Raw genomic sequence first — 25725 nt, forward strand, 5'->3', positions numbered from 1 at the left:
CTCTGAAAGAGCTCCAGAGTTCCTCTGTGGAGATGGTTTTCCTTCTGTAAGATTCTCCCATCTCTGCAGCACTCCACCAATCTGGCATTTATGGTAGAGTGGTGAGACAGAAGCCACTCCTCTGTAAAAGGCACATGACAGCTCGCTTGGAGTTTGCCAAAAGGCACCTAAAGGATACTCAGACCATGAGAAACAAGATTCTCTGGTCTGATGAAACCAAGATTGAACTATTTGGCCTGAATACCAAGCGTCACATCTGGAGGAAACCTGGCACCATCCTTACGGTGAAGCGTGGTGGTGGCAACATCATGTTGTGGGGATGAACAGCGCAAAGTACACAGATCCTTGATCAAAACCTGCTCAGGACCTCAGACTGGGGGGAAGGTTCACCTTCCAATAGTACAACGACCCTAAGCAAACAGCCAAGACAACGCAGGAGTGGCTTCGGGACAGGTCTCTGAATGTCCTTGAGTGGCCCAGCCAGAGCCCGGACTTCAACCTGATCGAAAATCTCTGGAGGTACCTGAAAATAGCTGAGTAGCAACGCTCCCCATCCAACCTGACAGAACTTGAGAGGATCTACAGAGAAGAATGGGAGAAACTCCCCAAATACAGGTGTGCCAAGCTTGTAGCGTCATACCCAAGAAGACTCTGGGCTGTAATCGCTGCCAAAGGAGCTTCAACAAAGTACTGAGTAAAGGGTCTGAATACTTATGTTAATGTGATATTTAATTTTTTATTTATTTTTATTTTTATAAATGTGCAAACATTTCGAAGAACCTGTTTTTAGGTGGGGTATTGTGTGTAGATTGATGAATACAATTGAAAAATACAATTTCATCCATTTTAGAATAAGGCTGTAACGTAACAAATTTTGAAAAAAGTCAAGGGGTCTGAATAGTTTTTAAATGCACTGTATATGCTGAACTGAAAGTAGGATAAGTTGACAATCTCTAATTACAAGGGGTTAAATTATACCATCTGTGGTTGTAAAACATAATTGTTGTGCCATGTGAGAGATGGACACACACACATCTCACTCAATTCCTCTCATGTCTCTCTGCACATAAGGCCTTGACAAGAGAAATTCATTGTTCAATGGGTGTGTCCTCACTTGTTGAGGTATCTTTATCATAATCTATTTTGCCCAGGATGGGGTTGCTAACCCCATATCAAATCTATCCCCTTTTCCGGAGTCTAGGAGTGAGTGGTCGAGGTAGCCTATTGGTTCTTCCTCCCAGGTCTACATGTCCCACCATGCAATCGTTCATATCCTCAGGCTTACTGAGGCCAGACAATCCTTAGGGCAGGAGTAGTTTCTGCCGCGGGACCATTTGTGTTGTATAATCATTTGTACACTGCAAATTGACCACAACTAAGCCCAAAAAGAGGTTGTATTTGAAAATAATAATTTCGTACCTTGATTACATTGAGACACAATCATGTCTCTTTTTTTATTTGTGGGAAAAGATTTTCTAAATTAAACTCATCATTTTTAGCTGAATTCCTGGTGATTTGAGTCTTTTTTGACCAAAAACTAAAAACTTTAGGGGGCCAACAAAAATCACTCGCAGGCTGATTTTGGACCACTGGCCGCCTGTTGCCGACCCCTTTCCTAGGGCCTATCCATACCAACTATCTTTAACATACATGTAACGTTTGTCGTCGGAAGGAGACCAAGGTGCAGCGTGGTAGGCGTACATTCTTTTATTTCAATGTTCCACCAAGAAAAAAACAATAAACAATACAACGAACGAAACGCTTCATGCACTCAAACAAAGACAAGATCCCACACTGAAGGAGAGAAAAAGGGCTGCCTAAGTAAGATCCCCAATCAGAGACAATGAAAGACAGCTGCCTCTGATTGGGAACCACACTCGGCCAAGCACAAAGAAATAGAGAACATAGAATGCCCACCCAAATCACACCCTGACCTAACCAAACATAGAGAATAACAATGATCTCTAAGGTCAGGGCATGACAATATATTTTATATTTTGGTTGAATAACAAACCACAGTATTACAGTAATTTGTTTCTCAGTCTCTTTCCTGCCAGGAAAGGGTGGTGGTGGTGGACAGTAAAATAAATGATTAACCTTGAGGTGTGTTCACACGCTCTGGCTCATAGCTGCCTTGGTTGAACATTGTGTGTTTGAGAAGCCTTACACTCACTCCCTCTGATTGACTTGTTTCTTAACACCCACCCTACCTTACAGTTGGCATGGTTCCATCTTGCATGTTGCTGTGCACCCAAACACAGGTCACTGACCAAAATGTAGACAAAAAAAGTGCAGGGTTAATGGTGTTTCCTGGAGTTTTTACAATGTGTAAAATACGTAACCATGTCTGTGTTTAGGAATGTTTCATTGTTGTTTAGAGAGATATGTTCCTTTGCTTGTGTGAATACTGCTCATATGTGTGAAACTGTTATTTTGTTGTCTTTTGTGGTATTGTTAGTAGAGGTCGACTGATTAATCGGAATGGCCGATTTAATTAGGGCCGATTTCAAGTTTTCATAACAATCATAATCGGCATTTTTGGACACCGATTGTGGACGATTTTTTAAAATTATTATATATATATTTTTAACCTTTTATTTAACTAGGCAAGTCAGTTAAGAACACATTCTTATTTTCAATGACGGCCTAGGAACGGGGGGTTAACTGCCTTGTTCAGGGGCAGAATGACAGATTTTTACCTTGTCAGCTCGGGGATTCGATTTTGCAACCTTCCGGTTACTAGTCCAACGCTCTAACCACTCTTACATTGCACTCCACGAGGAGCCTGCGTGGCAGGCTGACTACCTGTTACGCGAGTGCAGCAAGAAGCCAAGGTAAGTTGCTAGCTAGCATTAAACTTATCTTATAAAAAACAATCAACCTTAACATAATCACTAGTTTATCTAGCGCGTCCTGCGTTGCATATAATCGATGCGGTGCCTGTTAATTTCTCATCAAATCACAGCCTACTTCTCCAAAAAGGTGATGATTTAACAAGCGCATTTGCGAAAAAAGCACTGTCGTTGCACCAATGTGTACCTAACCATAAACATCCATGCCTTTCTTTAAAATCAATACAAAGTCTGTCTCTTATACACATCTAGATGTGTATAAGAGACAGGTATATACACTGCTCAAAAAAATAAAGGGAACACTTAAACAACACAATGTAACTCCAAGTCAATCACACTTCTGTGAAATCAAACTGTCCACTTAGGAAGCAACACTGATTGACAATAAATTTCACATGCTGTTGTGCAAATGGAATAGACAAAAGGTGGAAATTATAGGCAATTAGCAAGACACCCCCAATAAAGGAGTTGTTCTGCAGGTGGTGACCACAGACCACTTCTCAGTTCCTATGCTTCCTGGCTGATGTTTTGGTCACTTTTGAATGCTGGCGGTGCTTTCACTCTAGTGGTAGCATGAGACGGAATCTACAACCCACACAAGTGGCTCAGGTAGTGCAGCTCATCCAGGATGGCACATCAATGCGAGCTGTGGCAAGAAGGTTTGCTGTGTCTGTCAGCGTAGTGTCCAGAGCAAGGAGTGTCCAGAGCATAATCGGTTGCTAACAATCGCTCTAATTGTTAGCAAAGTTTTAACAACAGTGGGGGACTTCAGGCCTTCGTCATATTTGATAGTACGCACATGGTCCCACTCATTGCCCTCAAGTAGTTAACAGGTTATCTTGTGGTCTTTTTTACCATAGGAAACGGCAGACGTATGTGGACCAGCGTTGGCAGGATGTCCATGTGGGGGACTTTGTCCGTCTGTCCTGTAATGAGATCATCCCTGCAGACATGCTGCTGCTGTACTCCTCTGACCCCCACGGCGTCTGCTACATCGAGACGGCCAACCTGGACGGGGAGACCAACCTCAAACAGAGACAAGTGGTCAGAGATCTGCCACGACAGGTATGTGGCCCTCATTGGTTTGAACATGCTGTTATCATTAAATCATCATGATGGCACTTCAGTGTTTGAAGTACTTGAGGCTTAAGTCTTAAAGCAAGCGTGCAAGAGACGGGGCGGCTCGCCCTGCCTAAACAAAACACTGCCGTTTATTGTACAGCTAAAGGTGGCGTGGCACAATAATCAATAAAAAGCATGATAAAACATGACACAAGAAGCTGTAATTTACCGGCATTACGCAACTGCACTGTATATCTGTGTAAAAAGCTATACACATCCCGTAAAGGTATGGTGTAAGGAAGAAGAACATCAATAGGGATTAGGTCAAATATTGTCCTTGGGTCTAGTGGGAAAATGACTACAGAAATATTTAGTGTGTATGTCATGTGTTTCAGGGTTCTGAGTTGACTCCAGAGAACTTCCACAGCCGCATAGAATGTGAGAACCCCAACAACGACCTCAGCCGGTTCCGAGGTTTCATGTGAGTCTGGTTTTAGTGACTACAGACACTGTATGAAGACAGACGTCATTTTATAAACTTTTGAAAGGAAAGGTAACTTCATTATTTATTCTTATTTGTTTCCTACAGGGAGTACCCCAGTAAGGCTCGTGTGGGCTTACACAACAACAACCTCCTTCTGCGAAGCTGCACCATCCGCAACACGGAGACCGTCATAGGCATTGTGGTCTATGCAGGTAAGAGGGTGAAACAATCCTCTTTCCTCAGGTCTAGCTCTTGCTAGGGTTTGGAGTATCCCATTATCCAACCCGGGTGTCCACAGCTGGTTTTCATCATATTTCAAGTTATACCTGGACAACCAGCAGGACTGTGGCAGTTTAGCACCTTTGAAAAGCGTTAAAAGACGGGCAAAGTGCTGTTTTTTAGACCGATTTGCCTCATGATTTGTCAACTCTTGCACAATTTTTGTCCTTCACATCCTAGTGCTGCTTCAGGCTCTTTGTGTGTCTTGACCAATCGGATTCACGGAAATCACAGGTCACGCGGCCCGGGTACAACGCACAAAGTGCGCTCACAACTATCCTCCGGTATTTATTTAGCAAGCGTGATAACACATTACTCCAGACAGACACAAGCAAAAACTCTTACATAAATTTAGCACTTATACACCTAAACATTAGCGATCTGACATGCAGTATTGCATGGAAACTAGACAATTTTTCCGTCTGATCAACTGTAGGCTACTAACAACAACAGCTGCATAGTCTGGCCTACTATGCACCCTGTCCCTCTGGCCAGGGTAAACAGAGCGGTAACATTGTGTATTTAAAGCCCATTTCTTTGTCAGAAAATGTGAATGGGATCAAATGTGGTTTATATTCAAAATGTTGCTGACTAGGCTACTACCTAGCTAATCCAAAATGATTAACTGGAATGAATCAATAAAAACAATAGCTGACAGACTGTGAGTTAATTTTAAATTAGGCCTACAGTTGCATAGGGCAGGACTACATGATGCAAACCTGTATAAAGCATGCTCAGCCCTGTGAGTTTTATTGCTAAATCATGTTGCTTTCTGTCTGTCTGTGTAGAGGAAAATTCCTAGTCCTTCTTTAAAATATAATTCATATGATCAAGTACAAGGTTTCTGCAGTTTTACAGGGTTTTCATCCTCCCCAAGGCCATTTGTTTTTCCAGGAGTTAAAAAAAAACATGTGACGTGATTAGAAAAACTCTGGTCCCATCATAGCCCATATTAAATCTTTTTACATCAGATTAAGCAAGTCAAGGTCTGGAGTTTTATCTGGTTAGGTTACCAGATCAGGAAAAACTACGGGCCCCAGAATAGTTTTTTACACCACACCACTCTGGGACCTCTGGTGTCACCTCTGGTAACAGACTATGCTGGTGAGAGATTAATCTGCCTCTCGTGTACTCAATAACACTGAACCTGAATCTTCTGTCATAAAGCCTATATAATACTGCCCTTATGGAAAAATGGCTGTTGAGAGAACTACCACATTGTCCTGCCCCCATAATCTATATCAGTTGGCTGCTAGGAATGTAGCCTGCCCCTAGCTCCTTTATGCCTTGTCCCCACTAAACATAGTCAGGCAGGTCTGACTACAACACTGCAGGCTAAACCAGTCTGTCTGCTCAGGCACATAAGGTTTCTGCTCCTATTATTTTACTACAAAATCCATACAGGTATACAGTTACATCAGCTCTGGTACCATCAATGGCTTTCTATATATGACATTCATCTCATTTTCTTTCATTTTTCAGCAGCAAAAATGAAGGCTTTTGACGTCTTGTGCACTGCATTTTAATGTCTATGCAATTTTATTGTAAAGAATTTCTCTGTTGTAGAATTGTATGTAGAGTTATGCCGTAAGGGTACTATCACCTCTGCATGTTTATTCGTCACCCACAAACAAATACGGTATTTTGACCCAGGTCTGCTGCAGTGGTGGAAAAAGTACCCAACTGTCATACTTGAGTAAAAGTATAAATGCCTTAATAGAAAGTTACTCAAGTAAAAGTGAAATTCAGCCAGTAAAATACTACTTCAGTAAAAGTCTAAAAGTATTTGGTTTTAAATATACTTAAGTATCAAAAGTAAACGTAATTGCTAAAATATACTTAACTATTAAAAGTAAAAGTATAAATCACTTAAAATTCCTAATATTAAGCAAAGGAGACGGCACCATTTTCTTGTTTTTAAATTAACGGATAGCCAGGGTCACAGGCAGTAGGGATGACCACGTGTTCTCTTGATAAGTGTGTGAATTTTACTATTTTCCTTTCCTGCTAAGCATTCAAAATGTAATGAGTACTTTTGGTTGTCAGGAAAAATGTATGGAGTAAAAAGTACAATATTTTCTTTAGGAATGTTGTGAAGTAAAACTTGTCAAAAATATAAATAGTAAAGTACAGATACCCCAAAATACTACTTAAGTAGTACTTTAAAGTATTTTTACTTAACCTGTCTAGGACTTGGAACCCCTCGCCAACAGCCAATAAAATTGCAGGGCGCCAAATACAAATCAACAGAAATCTCATAAATCAAATTTCTCAAACATACAAGTATTAGGCACCATTTTAAATATAAAATTCTCATTAATCCAGCCACAGTGTCTGTTTTCAAAAATGCTTTACAGCGAAAGCTCCACAAACGATTATGTTAGGTCACCACCAAGTCACAGAAAAACCCAGCCATTTTTCCTGCCAAAGAGAGGAGTCACAAAAAGCACAAATAGAGATAACATTAATCACTAACCTTTGATGATCTTCATCAGATGACACTCATAGGACTTCATGTTACACAATACATGTATGTTTTGTTCGATAAAGTGCATATTTATATCCAAAAATCTAATTTTACATTGGTGTGTTATGTTCAGTAGTTCAAAAACATGCTATGATTTTGCAGAGAGCCACATGAATTCACAGAAATACTCATTATAAACGTTGATGAAAATTCAAGTGTTATGCATGGAACTTTAGATACACTTCTCCTTAATGCAACCCCTGTGTCAGATCTTTTTAAAACTTTACGGAAAAAGCATAATCTGAGAACAGCGCTCAGAGCCCAAACCAGTCAGAGAAATATCCGCCATGTTGGGTAGTCAACATTATTCATAAATAGCATTATAAATATTCACTTACCTTTGATGATCTTCATCAGAATGCACTCCCAGGAATCGCAGTTCCACAATAAATGCTTGTTTTGTTCGATAATGTCCATCATTTATGTCCAATAGCTTCTTTTGTTAGGGCGTTTGGTAAACAATCCAAAAGCGCGATCTGGTCCATTCGGACAAAACGTTCAAGAAGTTATATTACAGGTCGAAGAAACTTGTCAAACTAAGTATAAAATCAATCTTTAGGATGTTTTTATCGTAAAAGTTCAATAATGTTCCAACCTGAGAATTCCATTGTCTGTAGAAAAGCAATGGAACGAGAGCTACCTCAAGTGAAAGCGCGTGACTGAGAAGGAGGCTGTAGGCAGACCCCTTAGTCAAACAGCTCCCATCCGGCCCCCCTTCACATGAGCAGCCTGACACAACGTTCTAAAGACGGTTGACATCTAGTGGAAGCCTTAGGACGTGAAAAAATAACCCATATCCCACTGTGTATTCGATGGGGGTGAATTCAAAAACTACAAACCTCAGATTTCCCACTTCCTGTTTGGATTTTTTCTCAGGTTTTTGCCTGCCATATCGTTCAAACAGTTTTAGAAACGTTAGAGTGTTTTCTATCCAATACTAATAATAATATGCATATATTAACATCTGGGACTGAGTAGGAGGCAGTTCACTCTGGGCACGCTATTCATCCAAAAGTGAAAATGCTGCCCCCTATCCCAAACAAGTTAAGTACTTTGCACTACTGGTCTGCTGTAAAAGCACACATACATTTACATGTAAATAGCCATGGTTGTGTTGTGTGATCTTGAACCCAGGTCACGAGACCAAAGCCATGAAGAACAACAATGGACCGAGGTATAAACGCAGTAAATTGGAGCGCAGGCTGAACGTGGACGTGCTGTGGAGCGTTGTCCTGCTGGTCATCATGTGTCTGACTGCAGCTATAGGTCCGTACTGATCAATATAACTGACCAAATCTATATGAAAACATGTGTCCGACCACAGCTATACAGTAGGTCTGTATTGCTCTCAATTTAACTGACCACAGCTGTATGTTTGCTGGCCAAATCTATGAACACACTACTTATCTTGTCCTACCACACAGTTCTTGGTCTTTGCTGTTTTACCACAGCTACAGTTGAAGTCGGAAGTTTACATACACTTAGGTTGGAGTCAATAAAACTTGTTTTTCAACTACTCCACAAATTTCTTGTTAACAAACTATAGTTTTGGCAAGTTGGTTAGGACATCTACTTTGAGCATGACACAAGTGATTTTTCCAACAATTGTTTACAGACAGATTATTTCACTTACAATTCACTGTATTACAATTCCAGTGGGTCAGAAGTTTACATGCGCTAAGTTGACTGTGCCTTTAAACAGCTTGGAAAATTCCAGAAAAGGATGTCATGGCTTTAGAAGCTTCTGATAGGCTAATTGACATCATTTGAGTCAATTGGAGGTGTACCTGTGGATGTATTTCAAGGCCTACCTTCAAACTCAGTGCCTCTTTGCTTGACATCATGGGAAAATCAAAAGAAGCAAGGAAGAAGCCACTGCTCCAAAACCGCCATAAAAAAGCCAGACTACGGTTTGCAACTGCACATGGGGACAAAGATTGTACTTTTTGGAGAAATGTCCTCTGGTCTGATGAAACAAAAATAGAACTGTTTGGCCATAATGACCATCGTTATGTTTGCAGGAAAAAGGGGGAGGCTGGCAAGCCAAAGAACACCATCCCAACCGTGAAGCATGGGGGTGGCAGCATCATGTTGTGGGGGTGCTTTGCTGGAGGAGGGACTGGTGCACTTCACAAATCATCATGAGGATGGAAAATTATGTGGATATATTGAAGCAACATCTCAAGACATCAGTCAGGAAGTTAAAGCTTGGTCGCAAATGACCCCAAGCATACTTCCAAAGTTGTGGCAAAATGGCTTCACACAGCCCTGACCTCAATCCCATAGAAATGTTGTGTGCAGAACTGAAAAAGCGTGTGCGAGCAACGAGGCCTAAAAACCTGACCCAGTTACACCAGCTCTGTCAGGAGGAATGGGCCAAAATTAATCCAACTTATTGTGGGAAGCTTGTGGAAGGCTACCCAAAATGTTTGACCCAAGTTAAACAATTTAAAGGCAATGCTCCCAAATACTAATTGAGTGTATGTAAACTTCTGACCCACTGGGAATGTGATGAAAGAAATAGAAGCTGAAATAAAGCATTCTCTACTATTATTCTGACATTTCACATTCTTAAAAAAAAGTGGTGATCCTGACTGACCTAAGACATGGAATTTTTACTAGGATTAAATGTCAGGAATTGTGAAAAACTGAGTTTAAATGTATTTGGCTAAGGTGTATGTAAACTTCTGACTTCAACTGTATAGCGCTGCTGTAAACAAGTATTTTGACCACATCCGTATCATTCTTTGTGTCCCCCAGGCCATGGTCTCTGGCTCAGGAACCTGAAGGATGCTTCCTTTCTGATCCCTGACACCACGTCTCCTGCCCTGTCTGGCTTCTACCTGTTCTGGACCATGATCATAGTTTTACAGGTAGGTAGCACACTAAATGTCTTAAAACTTTGTGTTAATTTGCTAAATTCATGATGCTAAATTATCTTCCATTCTCTCCTTGGAAGGTGCTCATCCCCATCTCCCTGTATGTTTCCATCGAGATCGTCAAACTGTGTCAAATCTTCTTCATCCAGAACGACGTGGACTTCTATAATGAGTATATGGACTCCAGGATCCAGTGTCGGGCCCTGAACATCACAGAGGACCTGGGTCAGATTCAGTATGTGTTCTCAGACAAGACTGGCACGCTGACAGAGAACAAGATGGTGTTCCGGCGCTGCACCATTGCTGGGGTGGAGTACCCCCACGAGGAAAATTGTGAGAAGTCAAAGTACATTTTTCTACACAACACAACATTTTCCATCAGGCGTACTCATGATTAGGGTTGCAAAGGGAGGGTATATTACTGGAAACGTTCAAAGTTTACCAGTAAAATATCAGAATTTTAGTATCTTTCAGGGATTTTAGACATCTAGTGGCCCTTTTGGGTACTTCAGATTATCACAGGTGTATGTAATCATCTCTGGCCCTCTAAAATAATATATGATTTTTTTTATATACAGTACCAGCCAAGTTTGGACACACCTACTCATTCAAGGGTTTGTCTTTATTTTGACTATTTTCTACATTGTAGAATAATAGCGAAGACATCACAACTATGAAATAACACATATGGATTCATGTAGTAACCAAAAAAGTGTTAAACAAATCAAAATATATTTTATATTCTTCAAAGTATCCACCCTTTGCCATGTTGACAGCTTTAGACACTCTTGGCATTCTCTCAACCAGCTTCACCTGGAATGCTTTTCCAACAGTCTTGAAGGAGTTCCCACATATGCTGAGCACTTGTTAGCTGCTTTTCCTTCACTCTGCCGTCCAACGCATCCTAAACCATCTAAATTGGGTTGAGGTAGGGTGATTGTAGAGGTCAGGTCATCTGATGCAGCACTCCCATCACCCCTTCTTGGTCAAATAGCCCTCACACATCCTGGAGGTGTGTTTTGGGTCATTGTCCTGTTGAAAAACAAATGATAGTCCCACGAAGCGCAAACCAGATGGGATTGCGTATCGCTGCAGAATGCTTCGGTAGCCATGCTGGTTAAGTGTGGCTTGAATTCTAAATAAATCACTGACAGTGTCACCAGCAAAGCACCATCACACCTCCTCCATGCTTCACGGTGGGAACCACACGTATGGAGATCATCCGCTCACCTACTCTGCGTCTCACAAAGAAACGGCAGTTGGAACCAAAAATCTCAAATTTGGACTCCTCAGACCAAAGGACAGATTTGCACCGGTCTAATGTCCATTGCTCGTGTTTCTTGGCCCAAGCAAATCTCTTATTATTGTTGTCCTTCAGTAGTGATTTCTTTGCAGCAATTCGACCATGAAGGCCTGATTCACGCAGTCTCCTCTGAACAGTTGATGTTGAGATGTGCTGTTACTTGAACTCTATGAAGCATTTATTTGGGCTGCAATTTCTGAGGCTGGTAACTCTAATGAACGTATCCTCTGCAGCAGACGTAACGCTGGTTCTTCCTTTCCTGTGGTGGTCCTTTATGAGAGCCAGTTTCATTATAGCGCATGATGGTTTTTGCGACTGCACTTGAAGAAACTTTAAAAGTTCTTGAAATTTTCCCTATTGACTGACCTTCATGTCTTAAAGTAATGATGGACTGTTGTTTCTATTTGCTTATTGGAGCTGTTCTTGCCATAATATGGACTTGGTCTTTTACCAAAAAGGGCTATCTTCTGTATACCACCCATACCTTGTCACAACACAACTGATTGGCTCAAACGCATTAAGAAGGAAAGAAATTCCACAAATGACCTGTTAACAAGGCACACCTGTTAATTGAAATGCATTCCAGGTGACTACCTCATGAAGCTGCTTGAGCGAATGCCAAGAGTGTGTAAAGCTGTCATCAAGGTAAAGGGTGGATACTTTGAAGAATCTCAAATATATGTTGATTTGTTTAACACTTTTTTGGTTACTACATATTTCCATATGTGTTATTTCATAGTTTTGATGTCTTCACTATTGTTGTACAATGTAGAAAATAGTAAAAATAAAGAAAATCCCTGGAATGAGTCGGTGTGTCCAAACTTATGACTGGTACTGTATATTTTTAAATAAAATATGAGAAAGCTGTAAAACATTATGCTAAATGTAAACCATCAACTTAGTGAATACCATTGGTGTTTATTATGAGGGTTTCAGCATAAAATACCCTTTATTTATTTTTCAAACTTCATTGATTAGATAATATTTCATTAATTAGGCTATTTTCTCTTGAACCATATGGTCTATCTACTAAACTCTATGGACACAGATATAATACATTTACATTTAAGTCATTTAGCAGACGCTCTTATCCAGAGCGACTTACAAATTGGTGCATTCACCTTATGATATCCAGTGGAACAACCACTTTACAATAGTGCATCTAACTCTTTTAAGGGGGGGGGGGTTAGAAGGATTACTTTATCCTATCCTAGGTATTCCTTAAAGAGGTGGGGTTTCAGGTTTCTCCGGAAGGTGGTGATTGACTCCGCTGACCTGGCGTCGTGAGGGAGTTTGTTCCACCATTGGGGTGCCAGAGCAGCAAACAGTTTTGACTGGGCTGAGCGGGAACTGTACTTCCTCAGAGGTAGGGAGGCGAGCAGGCCAGAGGTGGATGAACGCAGTGCCCTTGTTTGGGTGTAGGGCCTGATCAGAGCCTGAAGGTACGGAGGTGCCGTTCCCCTCACAGCTCCGTAGGCAAGCACCATGGTCTTGTAGCGGATGCGAGCTTCAACTGGAAGCCAGTGGAGAGAGCGGAGGAGCGGGGTGACGTGAGAGAACTTGGGAAGGTTGAACACCAGACGGGCTGCGGCGTTCTGGATGAGTTGTAGGGGTTTAATGGCACAGGCAGGGAGCCCAGCCAACAGCGAGTTGCAGTAATCCAGACGGGAGATGACAAGTGCCTGGATTAGGACCTGCGCCGCTTCCTGTGTGAGGCAGGGTCGTACTCTGCGAATGTTGTAGAGCATGAACCTACAGGAACGGGTCACCGAGTATTCATAATAAATGAATACTCTATATTTTATAATAAAAAAAAAAGTGTTATTCAAGTATAAATGACCAAAGTTATGACAAATTGCCATAGATTTTCTGTTAATTACCAAAATTACTGAAGATTGCGGTAACTTCGGTAAATTAACGGTAGCTTTGCAACCCTACTCATCAGTGATATAGTATTGTGAATGTTTGAAAATAATTATATTTTTTTGTGGGTGCTTATTTGTCCTGAAATACCCTCGGGAGTGGCTCTAACCGCTAGGCTACCTGCCTCCCATGATACCATGACACTAAGGATTTTGTACAATGTATTTAACCATTTCTTTCGTCCTTCCCTGTCTGTCTTTCTGGCAGCGAGGAGGCTTGAAGTGTACGAGGAGGATGAGGCGATGGGTTGCTCCCACACGCTCAAGTCACGTGCCAGCGCCAAGTCCCTGAGCTGCAAGTCACTCAGCTGCAACCGCAGCTCTGTGTCCCTGCACACACTGACAGGCCACTCTGAGGGGGAGGAGTCACCCAGCCCCACCTTGCCCCGACACAGCGCCTTCAGTAGCCCCATGGTGAAACTCATACACCCAGTGTTTATTAATCCATTTTCAATAAGACCCCTCAGGAGATGCACGTTTTTGTTCTAGCCAAGCACTAAGACACCTGATTCTTCTAATCAAGACTTGGTGATTAGTTGATTCGTTGAATCACACACAACTGACGGCATGATATGAAATGTCTAATTCCTATTTTCCTGTCTTCCCTCAAGGAGAAGGATATAGTCCCAGACCCTTTCCTGGTTCAGAAGCTGAACTGTCTGTCCTCTCCACTCTTCCTTCTGAGGGACGCCAGTATGGAGCTCACCTACATCGTTGACTTCTTCATGGCTCTGGCCATCTGCAACACGGTAGTGGTGTCTTCTCCCAACCAGCCCCGCCATGTGGTACGTAACATAGCCTCAACTTAATAAAAGGAGGTAGATGTTTGCGGGGTTCGCACATGGTGCTTGAGGTGCTTAATTAAAGTACTTGAATTTGGCACTCTGAAATTCAAGCAGTTCAAGTACTGCAATACTGCAAATCAGACATGTTCTCAGTTGGTACTTGAATTCAAATGAAAGAAGAGAAAATGATAAAAAAAAATCATATTATATAATTTAATATAATATTTGAAAAATGTATTGGTCTTACGAATTCATTTCCAGGCATACTGCCGAGTTTTATTTCCTCAAGTGTTTCGCACTCTGGTTTCCAGGTGAGATCGCTCATTCCACCCACACTGCCACTCAGCCAGGCAGGTACAGAACTGACTGATTTAGACGCCGCCAAACATCACATAGACAGTTAAAATGCCGGGCAAATGTAGATTCAATGTGTGTATGGAAAATGTCTGTAATCTTGAATTTCAGCTCATGAAACATGGGACCAACACTTTACATGTTGTGTTTTATATGTTTGTTTACCCATTTTATTTTTTTACCACTACATCACTGAACCCAACCAACCCACAACGTGTAATGTGCAAAAAATGTGTAAGACTGACTTTGTGAGCATGGGTGAATCGGCCCTGAAGGGGGAAAGACACAACGCTGCATTCTGCTTTGGCGCCAGTTCTACATTGACTTTTTCTCTCCAGAGCTTTTTAGCCTCGTTCAAGGAGCGCTCGCGATATTACGCTTCATCATGCGGCAGCTGTACTTTTGCCGTTCTGTTGGATGTTCACATGCCGCTTTCTTCACACAGCCCACCCGCCCTTCTCGCGACCGGCAACGTTAAAGCTGCCTGTCAGAAGCAAGATGCTTTTTTGTAACTATGTCACACCTGCTCTCGCTCTCCCTCTCGGCGGCCCATCATTACGCACACCTGTCACCATCATTACGCGCACCAGCGCTTCATGTGACTCTACCTAATTTATTGCCTCCCCTATATCTGTCACTGCATCAGTTTCTTCCCCGGGTCAGCATTAATGTCTTCTTGTTTCCCTTGTCCAGACGCTGTCCTTGTTTTGTTTCATGTCTGTTATTAATTAAATCTCCACTTCCTGTACTTGCTTCTCGTCTCCCAGCGTCTGTCCTCACAGAATGCAGACACGAATATTGGAAGCATCAGGTAGTTTTTTTTGTTTTTTTTGTTGGGGTTTGTGACGTCTGGTCCAGGTGCCGCTGCCGAAGGAACCAGGGGTCCCTCAGCTGGCTTGTCGGGCTTCCATGCCTTAGCTGGCTTGAGAGGTTTTGTTGGCTCGGCAGGCTCCCATCCCACATCATGCCTCAGCCGGGTTTCGTCAGGCTTCCACGCCTCAGCCGGCTCATCCAGCCCAGGTGGGACGCCGGGTGGCGCCCCTAGAGGGGGGATATTGTCACGCCTGCTGCCGCTCGAGGGTGCCAGGTGGCCCATCATTACGCACACCTGTCACCATTGTTACGCGCATCAGCACTTCATGGGACTCACCTGGACTATATTACCTTATTGATTGCCTATATCTGTCACTTCCTCAGTTTCTTCCCCGTGTCTGCATTAATGTTATTTTGTCCAGACTAATGTTATTTTGTGCAGACTATGTCCTTGTTTTGTTTCATGTCCGTTATTTATTAAATATTCACTCCCTGTACTTACTTCTCGTCTGCCAGTGTGTGTCCTCAAACTATTAAGTAGTAGATTCCCAAATGCCCAATAAAAATACAATGGTCATTAAGCTGCAATAGGAAATGTGTGTTCACCAGTAGGTATGTCCCAAAGCTCTGCTCATCACTACTCAAATTACGTCATCAGTACTGACTTACCACTCATGTAAGTAGTAAAACACTTATTATTGAGTAGGACTTGTAAGGTAGTGATGAATATACCAAGTTCGTTTTTTTTGTTGAGGTTGTGGCGATATACTGCCATCTAGTGGCGACAAGAAACAATTGCATAATAGGAATAGGATTTGACATGGGTCCTCAGATCCTCAAAGTTCTACAGATGCACCATCGAAAGCATCCTGACTGGTTGCATCACTGCCTGGTATGGCAACTGCTCGGCCTCCGACCGCAAAGCACTATAGAGGGTAGTGCGAACAGCCCAGTACGTCACTGGGGCCAAGCTTCCTGCCATCCAGGACCTCTATACCAGGCGTTTGTCAGAGGAAGGCCCTAAAAATTGTCAGACTCCAGCCACCCTAGTCATAGATTGTTCTCTCTGCTACCGCATGGCAAACAGTACCGGAGCGCCAAGTCTAGGTCCAAGAGGCTTCTAAACAGCTTCTGCCCCCAAGCCATAAGACTCCTGAACATCTAATCAACTGGCTACCCAGACTATTTGCATTCGCCCCCCCCCTCCTCTTACACCACTGCTACTCTCTGTTGTTATCATCTATGCATAGTCACTTTAATAACTCTACATACATGTACATACTACCTCAACTAACCGGTGCCCCCGCACATTGACTCTGTACCGGTACCCCCTGTATATAGTCTATTGTTATTTTACTGCTGCTCTTTAATTACTTGTTACTTTTATTATTATCTGTATTTTTTAAAACTGCATTGTTTGTTAGAGGGTCGTAAGTAAGCATTTCACTGTAAGGTCTATCTATACCTGTTGTATTCGGCGCATGTGACTAATACAATTTTATTTGAACTATTGCAAATTGATGGTCCTTGAAAATAAATATTAGTGCTTGAAAAAGTACTTGAAAGTTGTCACGCTGGTATAAAGGATTTTGGAGACAGGCGCAGGAATACACAATAGGGGTTTTTAATACACCCATACAAAAACACTGGGCTGTACCCAAACAAAAGAGCGAGGGTAAACCTTGTTGACTGACACGGGACAATACCCGTAATACACAATATATAAAGCATGCAGCATAACAGCTCCACCAACGCATAGGTACTCACACCACCAACGGACATGGGAACAATAATCGACAAAGACAGAGGGAACAGAGGGCACATATATAACATACTAATCAGGGGAAATGGGAACCAGGTGTGTGTGTAATCAGAAAAGACAGTCCGGGGTTGATGATAATGAATCCCGTTTAGTGAAGCCTAGAAAGCCGGTGACGTAGACCTCCGGAACTGGTGAACAGAATGAGGATCAGTACCGGGGGGATCCGTGACAAAAGTCCTTGAATTTGACTTGCCACTTTCTGTACAAACCCTGTGTTTGCGATGTTTTAATTCCAAACAATGTGCATGTGTAGTCCTCAAAGGGGGAAAGCACATGCTGAATGTAACAAAAATGTATATGTTTGACCAGGGTTAGTGCCAATTCCATTTCAACTGATGTTGTCAATTACATTCCCAGGTCCAGGTGCCAGAGGTCTCCCGTACCCCCCTTAAATCCCTGGAGGACATCAAGATGCTGTTCCAGCGTTTTGGCCTCCCCCGCTTCTCCACACTCTCTCCTCCCCACACTACAGAGAGCCCTCGCAGCTTCACACGCAGGCTCTTTTCCAGGGGCAAAGCAGCCTCCTTCACCCCCAGCCCCTCCCCTACCCCCACCAAGCTGGGTACAGAGCCAGATGGGGAGCATAACCTTGAAGACTCCATCCTAAGTATCAAACCAGGGCTGGATGGGGTCCCTGGAGAGGATGGGGACCAAGGGTATGAGGAGGAGGGAGAGCATGGCTCTTGGAAAGGCGAAGAGGACAAGATGTTACACCTCAACCCGGGGGCCTGGAGCAGACTGGAGAACTCAAACGGAGCCGAAGGCCCTCCCAGTGAACCTGGGGCAGATGAACTGATCTATGAGGCGGAGAGCCCTGACGAGGCGGCTCTGGTCCACGCGGCCAGGGCCTACCGCTGCACCCTGCAGGGACGCTCACTCGAGCGCCTTCTGGTGGAGCTGCCAGGGATGGGCAGCCTGGCTGTGCGCCTGCTCCACATCCTGCCCTTCGACTCCACCCGCAAGAGGATGTCTGTGGTGGTCCGCCACCCACTCACCAAGCAGGTGGTGGTCTACACCAAGGGAGCCGACTCGGTCATCATGGACCTGGCAGAGTCACCTAAAGGTGCTGAGCAGTCAGACGGGAGACAGGGTCACATCAGAGAACAAACCCAGAAACACCTAGACAACTACGCCAGGGAAGGCCTTCGCACCCTCTGCATCGCTAAGAAGGTACAGACATCTACAGTGGTTAAACTTTTTAGCTTTGACCTTAAATACCACATTAATTCACATTTGTGTCTATGGAAAAAAGACTTGATAACTTAGAATAGTTGATTGTCCTCGTTAGAATAAATTATTTTTCACTTACTGGTGCATTGTGCTAACAGGTGTTGGAGGAGGAGGAGTATGACATTTGGTTGAAGCGTCATGCATTTGCAGAGACCAGTATAGAGAACAGAGAGGAGCTTCTACTGGAGTCTGCACAGAGACTGGAAACCAACCTCACCCTACTGGGTAAAACTCCACTGACATGTTTTCTTACACCATTAGGAGAATAAGGATGATTTATTTAATTTCTTGCTAAAGTATTAGTCATAGGGTACAAATCAATTAAAGGCACAGCCTGTAACTTTCATAGTCAACAGTGCTGCTCCTACACTTGTTTATAAACTGTGGTGGTGAATTCAAGGAGCAACTTGGTTAGGACTGTCCCCAACAAAAATAGAATCTTGGCCAACCAAGAAGAGTCTGTTCTTTCGAATTTCAAAGATTTTTCCATATTAACACATCCTATGTCAGGGTTATTTTATATTATTTGGCTCCCATCATTTAAAAAAAATATATAATAAAAAAATCTCGGACCCGACATGCAAAAAGTCCCAAGAAGGAATTTACCCTACTTAAATAATGCAAAAGTTACATTTTAACTTCATTCATTAGGAGAGAGAATGCTGAAGGCAGTCAACTAATAAAGCAGGCAATGAACCATTTTGTGGTGCTGAAACGTAAAGTTGCAATCGCAGTGCAATCAATAGGAGGTGAACAGCACCTGGCGCTGAAAATATAGCTAACTTGTTATGCAAGTGGCGCACAGCAACATATCCAGAAAAACTACACCAGTTGAGTAATTCATTTCAACAATAATCTTCATTTTAATTTGACTTTACAAATAACAAGAGGGCTTAATTGGAGTCTATTTCTTCCGAGCCTATGCCTATATAAAATAGCCTACCTCAGCCAGTTAAGTTATGTGGCTTAACAGCATCTTTCACAAGAAAGAAATGGCAATAGAAGTGGGATTTTAAAAATTTATTAGGCCTACATAAAATTGCAACTGGCCAAAACTGTTGCATCTTACATAAAACAATAATTTAAAGAAAAAAAGTGATGTCTGTATCGGGAGTCTTGGGATAATCTGCTCCTGTAAGGACCAAAAATACTGTCAGCTTGAGACCTAAATAGCCCTGGATAAGCACTCACAATAATGTTAGTATTTACTAAATACAGTCATATAGGCCACTGAGTTACTTACTCAATGGGAAAAGTTGCAGTTCCACTCGGACACGATGTCGGATGAGATGGATGTGATTTTGATGTGCAGGCAGTCCTCCATTGACTTAACTCCATTGACTAATGGGACTGTAGCGACTGTGTTGACTTCAAAATCAGGGGTGTGATCTGCGTTTCTATTCATGCGTTGATCGACATGGTAATGGCTCTATAGTATTGGAGAAAAGTTGAAAAAACTGACCCTCCATTACATCGTGACGTGTCATGCCGTAATGTACAGCACGCATTAAGCAACTATTTCTGTCTTACAATCTCTCTCCACCAGGTGTAGTACTTCTCTCATCGTTTAAAAACAAGAAATGGACAGTGACGGGGGTAAGGGGGTCATTTTTGCATCTTCACTGCAAGCGATCATCATTCTCAAAGCCGCTGTTTACTTCTGAAGATCACTTTAGCACCGCCCTAAAAACCCGATTCAAATTCGACACAAACCTTCAAATAGGTATGTAATGACACATTATATAAACTCTTTATAGTGTTTTATTTACATTTTAGAGTGATAAGTTGGACAGATCGAGTGGAAAAAAAGCAATTTTCCCACACAACATCTCTCCTTCTCACTATCACGCATTAGTTTCGCTTCCCCACCCACCATTTTTAAAAAGACCCGACGGGGCTCATTGCCTTCTTGAATCATGCAGAAACGGGCAGCGTGGGGGTCATATAATTGATTCTGTTGGAAAGGGGAGAAATTGTGCTTTACAATGGTATTGACATTAGTTGATCTGGAAGTATTACATTTTTGGGGCGCTAAAATAAGGTCAATTGTATGGACCAAGGTGAGTGAGTTTACATTATATGAAAGCCGGTTCCTGTCGTGAGTCTATATTGCGTTCATAGAGGAAAAGGAGGACTCGCATGTACACTGCTCAAAAAAATTAAGTGAACACTTAAACAACACAATGTAACTCCAAGTCAATCACACTTCTGTGAAATCAAACTGTCCACTTAGGAAGCAACACTGATTGACAATACATTTCACATGCTGTTGTGCAAATGGAATAGACAAAAGGTGGAAATTATAGGCAATTAGCAAGACACCCCCAATAAAGGAGTGATTCTGCAGGTGGTGACCACAGACCACTTCTCAGTTCCTATGCTTCCTGGCTGATGTTTTGGTCACTTTTGAATGCTGGCGGTGCTCTCACTCTAGTGGTAGCATGAGACGGAGTCTACAACCCACACAAGTGGCTCAGGTAGTGCAGCTCATCCAGGATGGCACATCAATGCGAGCTGTGGCAAGAAGGTTTGCTGTGTCTGTCAGCGTAGTGTCCAGAGCATGGAGGCGCTACCAGGAGACAGGCCAGTACATCAGGAGACGTGGAGAAGGCCGTAGGAGGGCAACAACCCAGCAGCAGGACCCGCTACCTCCGCCTTTGTGCAAGGAGGAGCACTGCCAGAGCCCTGCAAAATGACCTCCAGCAGGCCACAAATGTGCATGTCTGCTCAAATGGTCAGAAACAGATTGACTTGGAGTTACATTGTGTTGTTTAAGTGTTCCCTTTATTTTTTGGAGCAGTGTATAAGTCGATCCAAACATTGTTAGCACATAAAATGCAAGTTTCTTTATTGTGTTGTATTCCTCTGTGCATGCCACCCAAAACACAAAAGGCACTCCCGAGCGCATCCCTGATTTGGCTCGATATCTGGAGTTCAATCAGCTCTGTTTGAATTGTGGCCTCATCCAGCGAGGGTATTGTTTTCTTAGCAAAGGAGGAGAATTCTCCACCTGGACGGACTGTGAGAGGATCACGTACAAACAATGATATCCTTGGGCAGATATGCTGTTGTCTTCAAATCTGGTGAAGAAGTTGCCCCTCAGCTGCTTGATGAAATCTTCCATCACCTCTGTGACAAATCTGCTGTCTGGTCTCTCTGCCTGTCGTTTCTTCAGTGTGCTGACGTGAAGTAGCCTTCCAGATGACAAGTCCAAATCGAACAACTCAAGCCTCCTAGTAAAGGCCTCAGGTTTTTCCACCATGTCCACCACTGTTTTCCCTCTTCCTTGTAACTGCAGATTTAACTTGTTTAAGTGACAAGAATGTCAGCCAAAAAAGCTGTGTGTAGCTTGCAGTTATTGCTTAAATTTCTCTGCGTCAGGCCTCTGTCTAGGGCGGGAATGCCACTTTGAAAGTTCCATGCTTAAATTCATAATGAAATCTGAGATTATTTGCAAACAGCAACATTTTCATTGCAAATAAGACACACTGGCTTGGCATTGGGAAAAATATTGGAAGATGAACATCTATGAACACATATTGCTATCAAGCTAATTGTTCTGAACTAATGTTGACGTTAAAAAAGTAGTGCAGCTTACAGTAGGCTATGTAGATATGTTTTTCCCCACCAATCAATGCACAGAGAAATAGACAAAAATAATAATTGAATAGAGACATTGGTGATTTTATGAGCGTAATCAGATCGAAATTATTATCTTATTGTCACTGAATTTATTATGTACTAATCAGATGTGTTAAAAAAAAGGCCTATTAATTGTGCTAATATTATATGCTAATTGTGGAATGACCATTCGACTATTAGCTCAAAGAATTTGTCCCAAGGCCAAACCTAGTTGACGAGTCCTATGTGTTTAAATCAAATATATTCACTGAGCTTGTTTGATGCTTTAAGCACACTGTTTGATTAAATAATTAAGACACACAAATGACTACAGCGAGCCCAACCAGCAATTGATTTGATTGTGCCGGGCCTGGCTCAGACTTGCTGCGCTGTGTTAAAAAAAAGAAAAGACAGCGAGTGACTGTGTGACTAGCACCCGTTTGTCTTTCTCTCCTCCCTGCTGCTCCCTGCTGCAGCGACCACCACAGAACATCAACGTGTTTATCGCGCTGTCCGTGTTGCTAAAGCTGCAACGTAATTACAGCCATTTCTGACTGAAAAGTTCTCTTACCGAAATGCCTCATTTGTTTAGAAAAAAACAATCCCTAAACCCTTGCTCTCTTTACATGACCGAGTACAGTGCATTCGGAAAGTATTCAGACCCCTTGACTTTTTCCACATTTTGTTTACGTTACAGCCTTATTATAAAGTTGATTAAAAAATACATTTTTCCCTAAAAACAGTCGCATTCATTCATGAATGCAATTTCCTAAATGGAACGGTTTATTTATTGTTTAAGCTAATTCTTCAAGGCTCGCTTTATTTTAAAACTAAAATGCTTGATTCCATTTCAAATCACGAATGACTGGTATGCTGTGTGATGACATAAACTAACGAATGAATGATTGATTGATGCAGTAGCCTATATAAGTTTTGAAATATAGGCCAAAGTAAGTTATGGTGTTAATGCTAAACCGGATGCGCTCTTAGGCTTACAGCTCAATGGTGGTTATACAAGGCTGCTATACTAAGCCTACTAATGATAATGACATTACTTATGATCATAATAGTAATAATTACAATAAGAAGGAGATCAAGAAAAAGGAGTGTTATTATTGTTATTTTACAAATAATTTTGGGGACAATTTGGAACAGCGTAAACAGCACTAAATAAATTATGAATAATACCAGAGGGGCTGTTCTAACGAAAAACAGTTTAAAGCCTTTATTACAGCAAAGCAAAGATTAAAAGCAGCCGAATGTGAAATTGTTACTTGACATGTTGTTGCATGAGGCTTGGTGCACATGGAATCAGTAGGCTATTAAACAAACACTCAAACAGGCAACAGAAGCAGGATCTGTCTTATTTCTGTGAATACAGTACCAGTCAAAAGTTTGGGCACACCTACTCATTCAAGGGTTTGTTTTTATTTAGACTATTTTCTAAATTGTAGAATAATAGTGAATACATCAAAACTATGAAATAACATATATGGAATCATGTAGTAACCAAAAAAGTGTTAAACAAATCAACATATATTTTATATTTGAGATTCTTCAAAGTAGCCACCCTTTGCCTTGATGACAACTTTGCACACTCTTGGCATTCTCTCAAGCAGCTTCATGAGGTAGAATGCATTTCAATGCAGAATGCACCTGGAATGCATTTCAATTAACAGGTGTGCCTTCTTAAAAGTTACTTTGTGGAATTTCTTTCCTTAATGTGTTTGAGACAATCAGTTGTGTTGTGACAAGGTATGGGTGGTATACAGAAGATGGCCCTATTTGGTAAAAGACCAAGTCCATATTATGGCAAGAACAACTCAAATAAGGAAAGAGAAACAACAGTCCATCATTACCTTAAGCGATGAAGGTCAGTCAATCTGGAAAATGTCAAGAACTGTAACGATCGTCTTCGGGGGAAAGAGAGGAGGACCAAAGCGCAGCGTGGTAAGTGTTCATGATGATGTTTTTAATTAAACTCAGAACACTAAACAAAACAAACGATGTGAACAAACGAAACAGTACCGTGTGGCGACAAACACTGACATGGAAGACAAACACCCACAAACCAAAATGAGGCTACCTAGTATGATTCTCATCAGGGACAACGATTGACAGCTGCCTCTGATTGAGAACCATACCAGCCGAACTCAAAACCCCAACACACACAATAGACTGCCCACCCCAACACGCCCTGACCATACTAAATAAAGAAAAAGGAAATAGGGTCAGAACGTGACAAGAATTTTAAAGTTTCTCAAGTGCAGTCGCAAAAACCATCAAGCACTATGATGAAACTGTCTCTCATGAGGACCGCCATCGGAAAGGAAGACCGTTAACTCTGCTGCAGAGGATAAGTTCATTAGAGGTACAGCCTAAGAAATTGCAGCCCAAATAAATGCTTCATAGAGTTCAAGTAACAGACACATCTCAACATCAACTGTTCAGAGGAGACTGCGTGAATCAGGCCTTCATGGTCGAATTGCTGCAAAGAAACAACTACTAAAGGACACATTAAGAAGAAGAGACTTGCTTGGGCCAAGAAACATGAGCAATGGACATTAGACTGGTGGAAATCTGTCCTTTGGTCTGGAATACAAATTTGAGATTTTTGGTTCCAACCGCCGTGTCTGTGAGATGCAGAGTAGGTGAGCGGATGATCGCATGTGTGGTTCCCACCGTGAAGCATGGAGGAGGAGGGTGATGGTGTGGGGTGCCTTGCTGGTGACACTGTCAGTGATTTATTTAGAATTCAAGGCACACAACCAGAATGGCTACCACAGCATTCTGGTGCAATATACCATCCCATCTGGTTTGAGCTTAGTGGGACTATCATTTTCAACAGGACAATAACCCAAAACACACCTCCAGGATGTGTTGAGGCTATATGACCAAGAAGGGGAGTGAATGGAAGTTTTGATGTCTTCACTATTATTCTACAATGTAGAAAATAGTAAAAATAAAGTAAAACCCTGGAATGAGTAGGTGTGTCCAAACTTTTGACTGGTACTGGATATATATATTTTTTGCTACTGCTCGACTAAAGACATTTCGGCCAACCAACAGCCTATCGACCAAACAATCGACCAGTCGACTAAATGGGGTCACCCCTAAACTTGGTTAGGGGCTAGCAACAACCAATTGCAATGGCTGACTGTAGTGATACTGTTTCTGTCGCCAGGGGCAACAGGGATTGTGGATAGACTGCAGGAAGAGGTGCCAGAGACCATTGAGGCACTACAGAGAGCAGGGGTCAAAGTATGGGTCCTCACAGGGGACAAACAAGAGACTGCCATAAATATTGCCTGTGCCTGCAAACTGCTCAGGACCACAGACCAACTGCTGACTGCTAACTGTGGTAGCAAGGTGAATGTTATCTTGTTATTCTAAATTATTTGTCCTTCTTCAAAATGCGTTCCTGTCATCCTGCTGTCAATCTTCCTCATCCTGTCTTGTCTCTCTTCAGGAGGCCTGCAAGGCCTTGTTGCTGGAGCTGCGGGCGGAGGTGGAGCGTGGCGAGGCAGCTGAGGGCACGTCAGGCTTCACCCTGGTGGTGGACGGGCGCACGCTGGACTTCGCCCTGCAGGAGGACCTGAAAGGGGACTTCCTGGAGCTGAGCCGGCGCTGCAGGGCCGTGGTCTGCTGCCGCTCCACCCCACTTCAGAAGAGCCATGTAGTACAACTGGTACGGGACCAGCTCCGAGTTATGACCCTCGCCATAGGTCAGTGGAAGGCGGTAACACTTAAATAAATGATAAGTCCAGGATATATAAACATTTATGCACATTT

General features: G+C 42.5%; 1 protein-coding gene across 3 annotated transcripts in view; it reads left to right on the forward strand.

The window, feature by feature from the left end:
• The window catches only part of LOC111963385 (phospholipid-transporting ATPase VD), a 43258-nt gene that overhangs the window by 10213 nt on the left and 7320 nt on the right, over positions 1-25725 (forward strand). For 2 of the 3 annotated variants that reach the window (XM_023986790.2, XM_023986791.2), the window contains 12 exons: positions 3713-3917; positions 4310-4395; positions 4504-4610; positions 8339-8470; positions 9965-10077; positions 10164-10416; positions 13517-13722; positions 13920-14093; positions 17440-18252; positions 18411-18537; positions 25118-25302; positions 25403-25658. In XM_023986790.2, coding sequence (XP_023842558.1) covers positions 3713-3917; positions 4310-4395; positions 4504-4610; positions 8339-8470; positions 9965-10077; positions 10164-10416; positions 13517-13722; positions 13920-14093; positions 17440-18252; positions 18411-18537; positions 25118-25302; positions 25403-25658 — 2657 coding nt within the window. The remainder of the gene's footprint in view (positions 1-3712; positions 3918-4309; positions 4396-4503; positions 4611-8338; positions 8471-9964; positions 10078-10163; positions 10417-13516; positions 13723-13919; positions 14094-17439; positions 18253-18410; positions 18538-25117; positions 25303-25402; positions 25659-25725) is intronic. The other variant, XM_023986792.2, reaches the window with a different exon arrangement.

Source organism: Salvelinus sp. IW2-2015, linkage group LG4q.2 (assembly GCF_002910315.2).
Source record: "Salvelinus sp. IW2-2015 linkage group LG4q.2, ASM291031v2, whole genome shotgun sequence".
NCBI lineage: Eukaryota > Metazoa > Chordata > Actinopteri > Salmoniformes > Salmonidae > Salvelinus > Salvelinus sp. IW2-2015.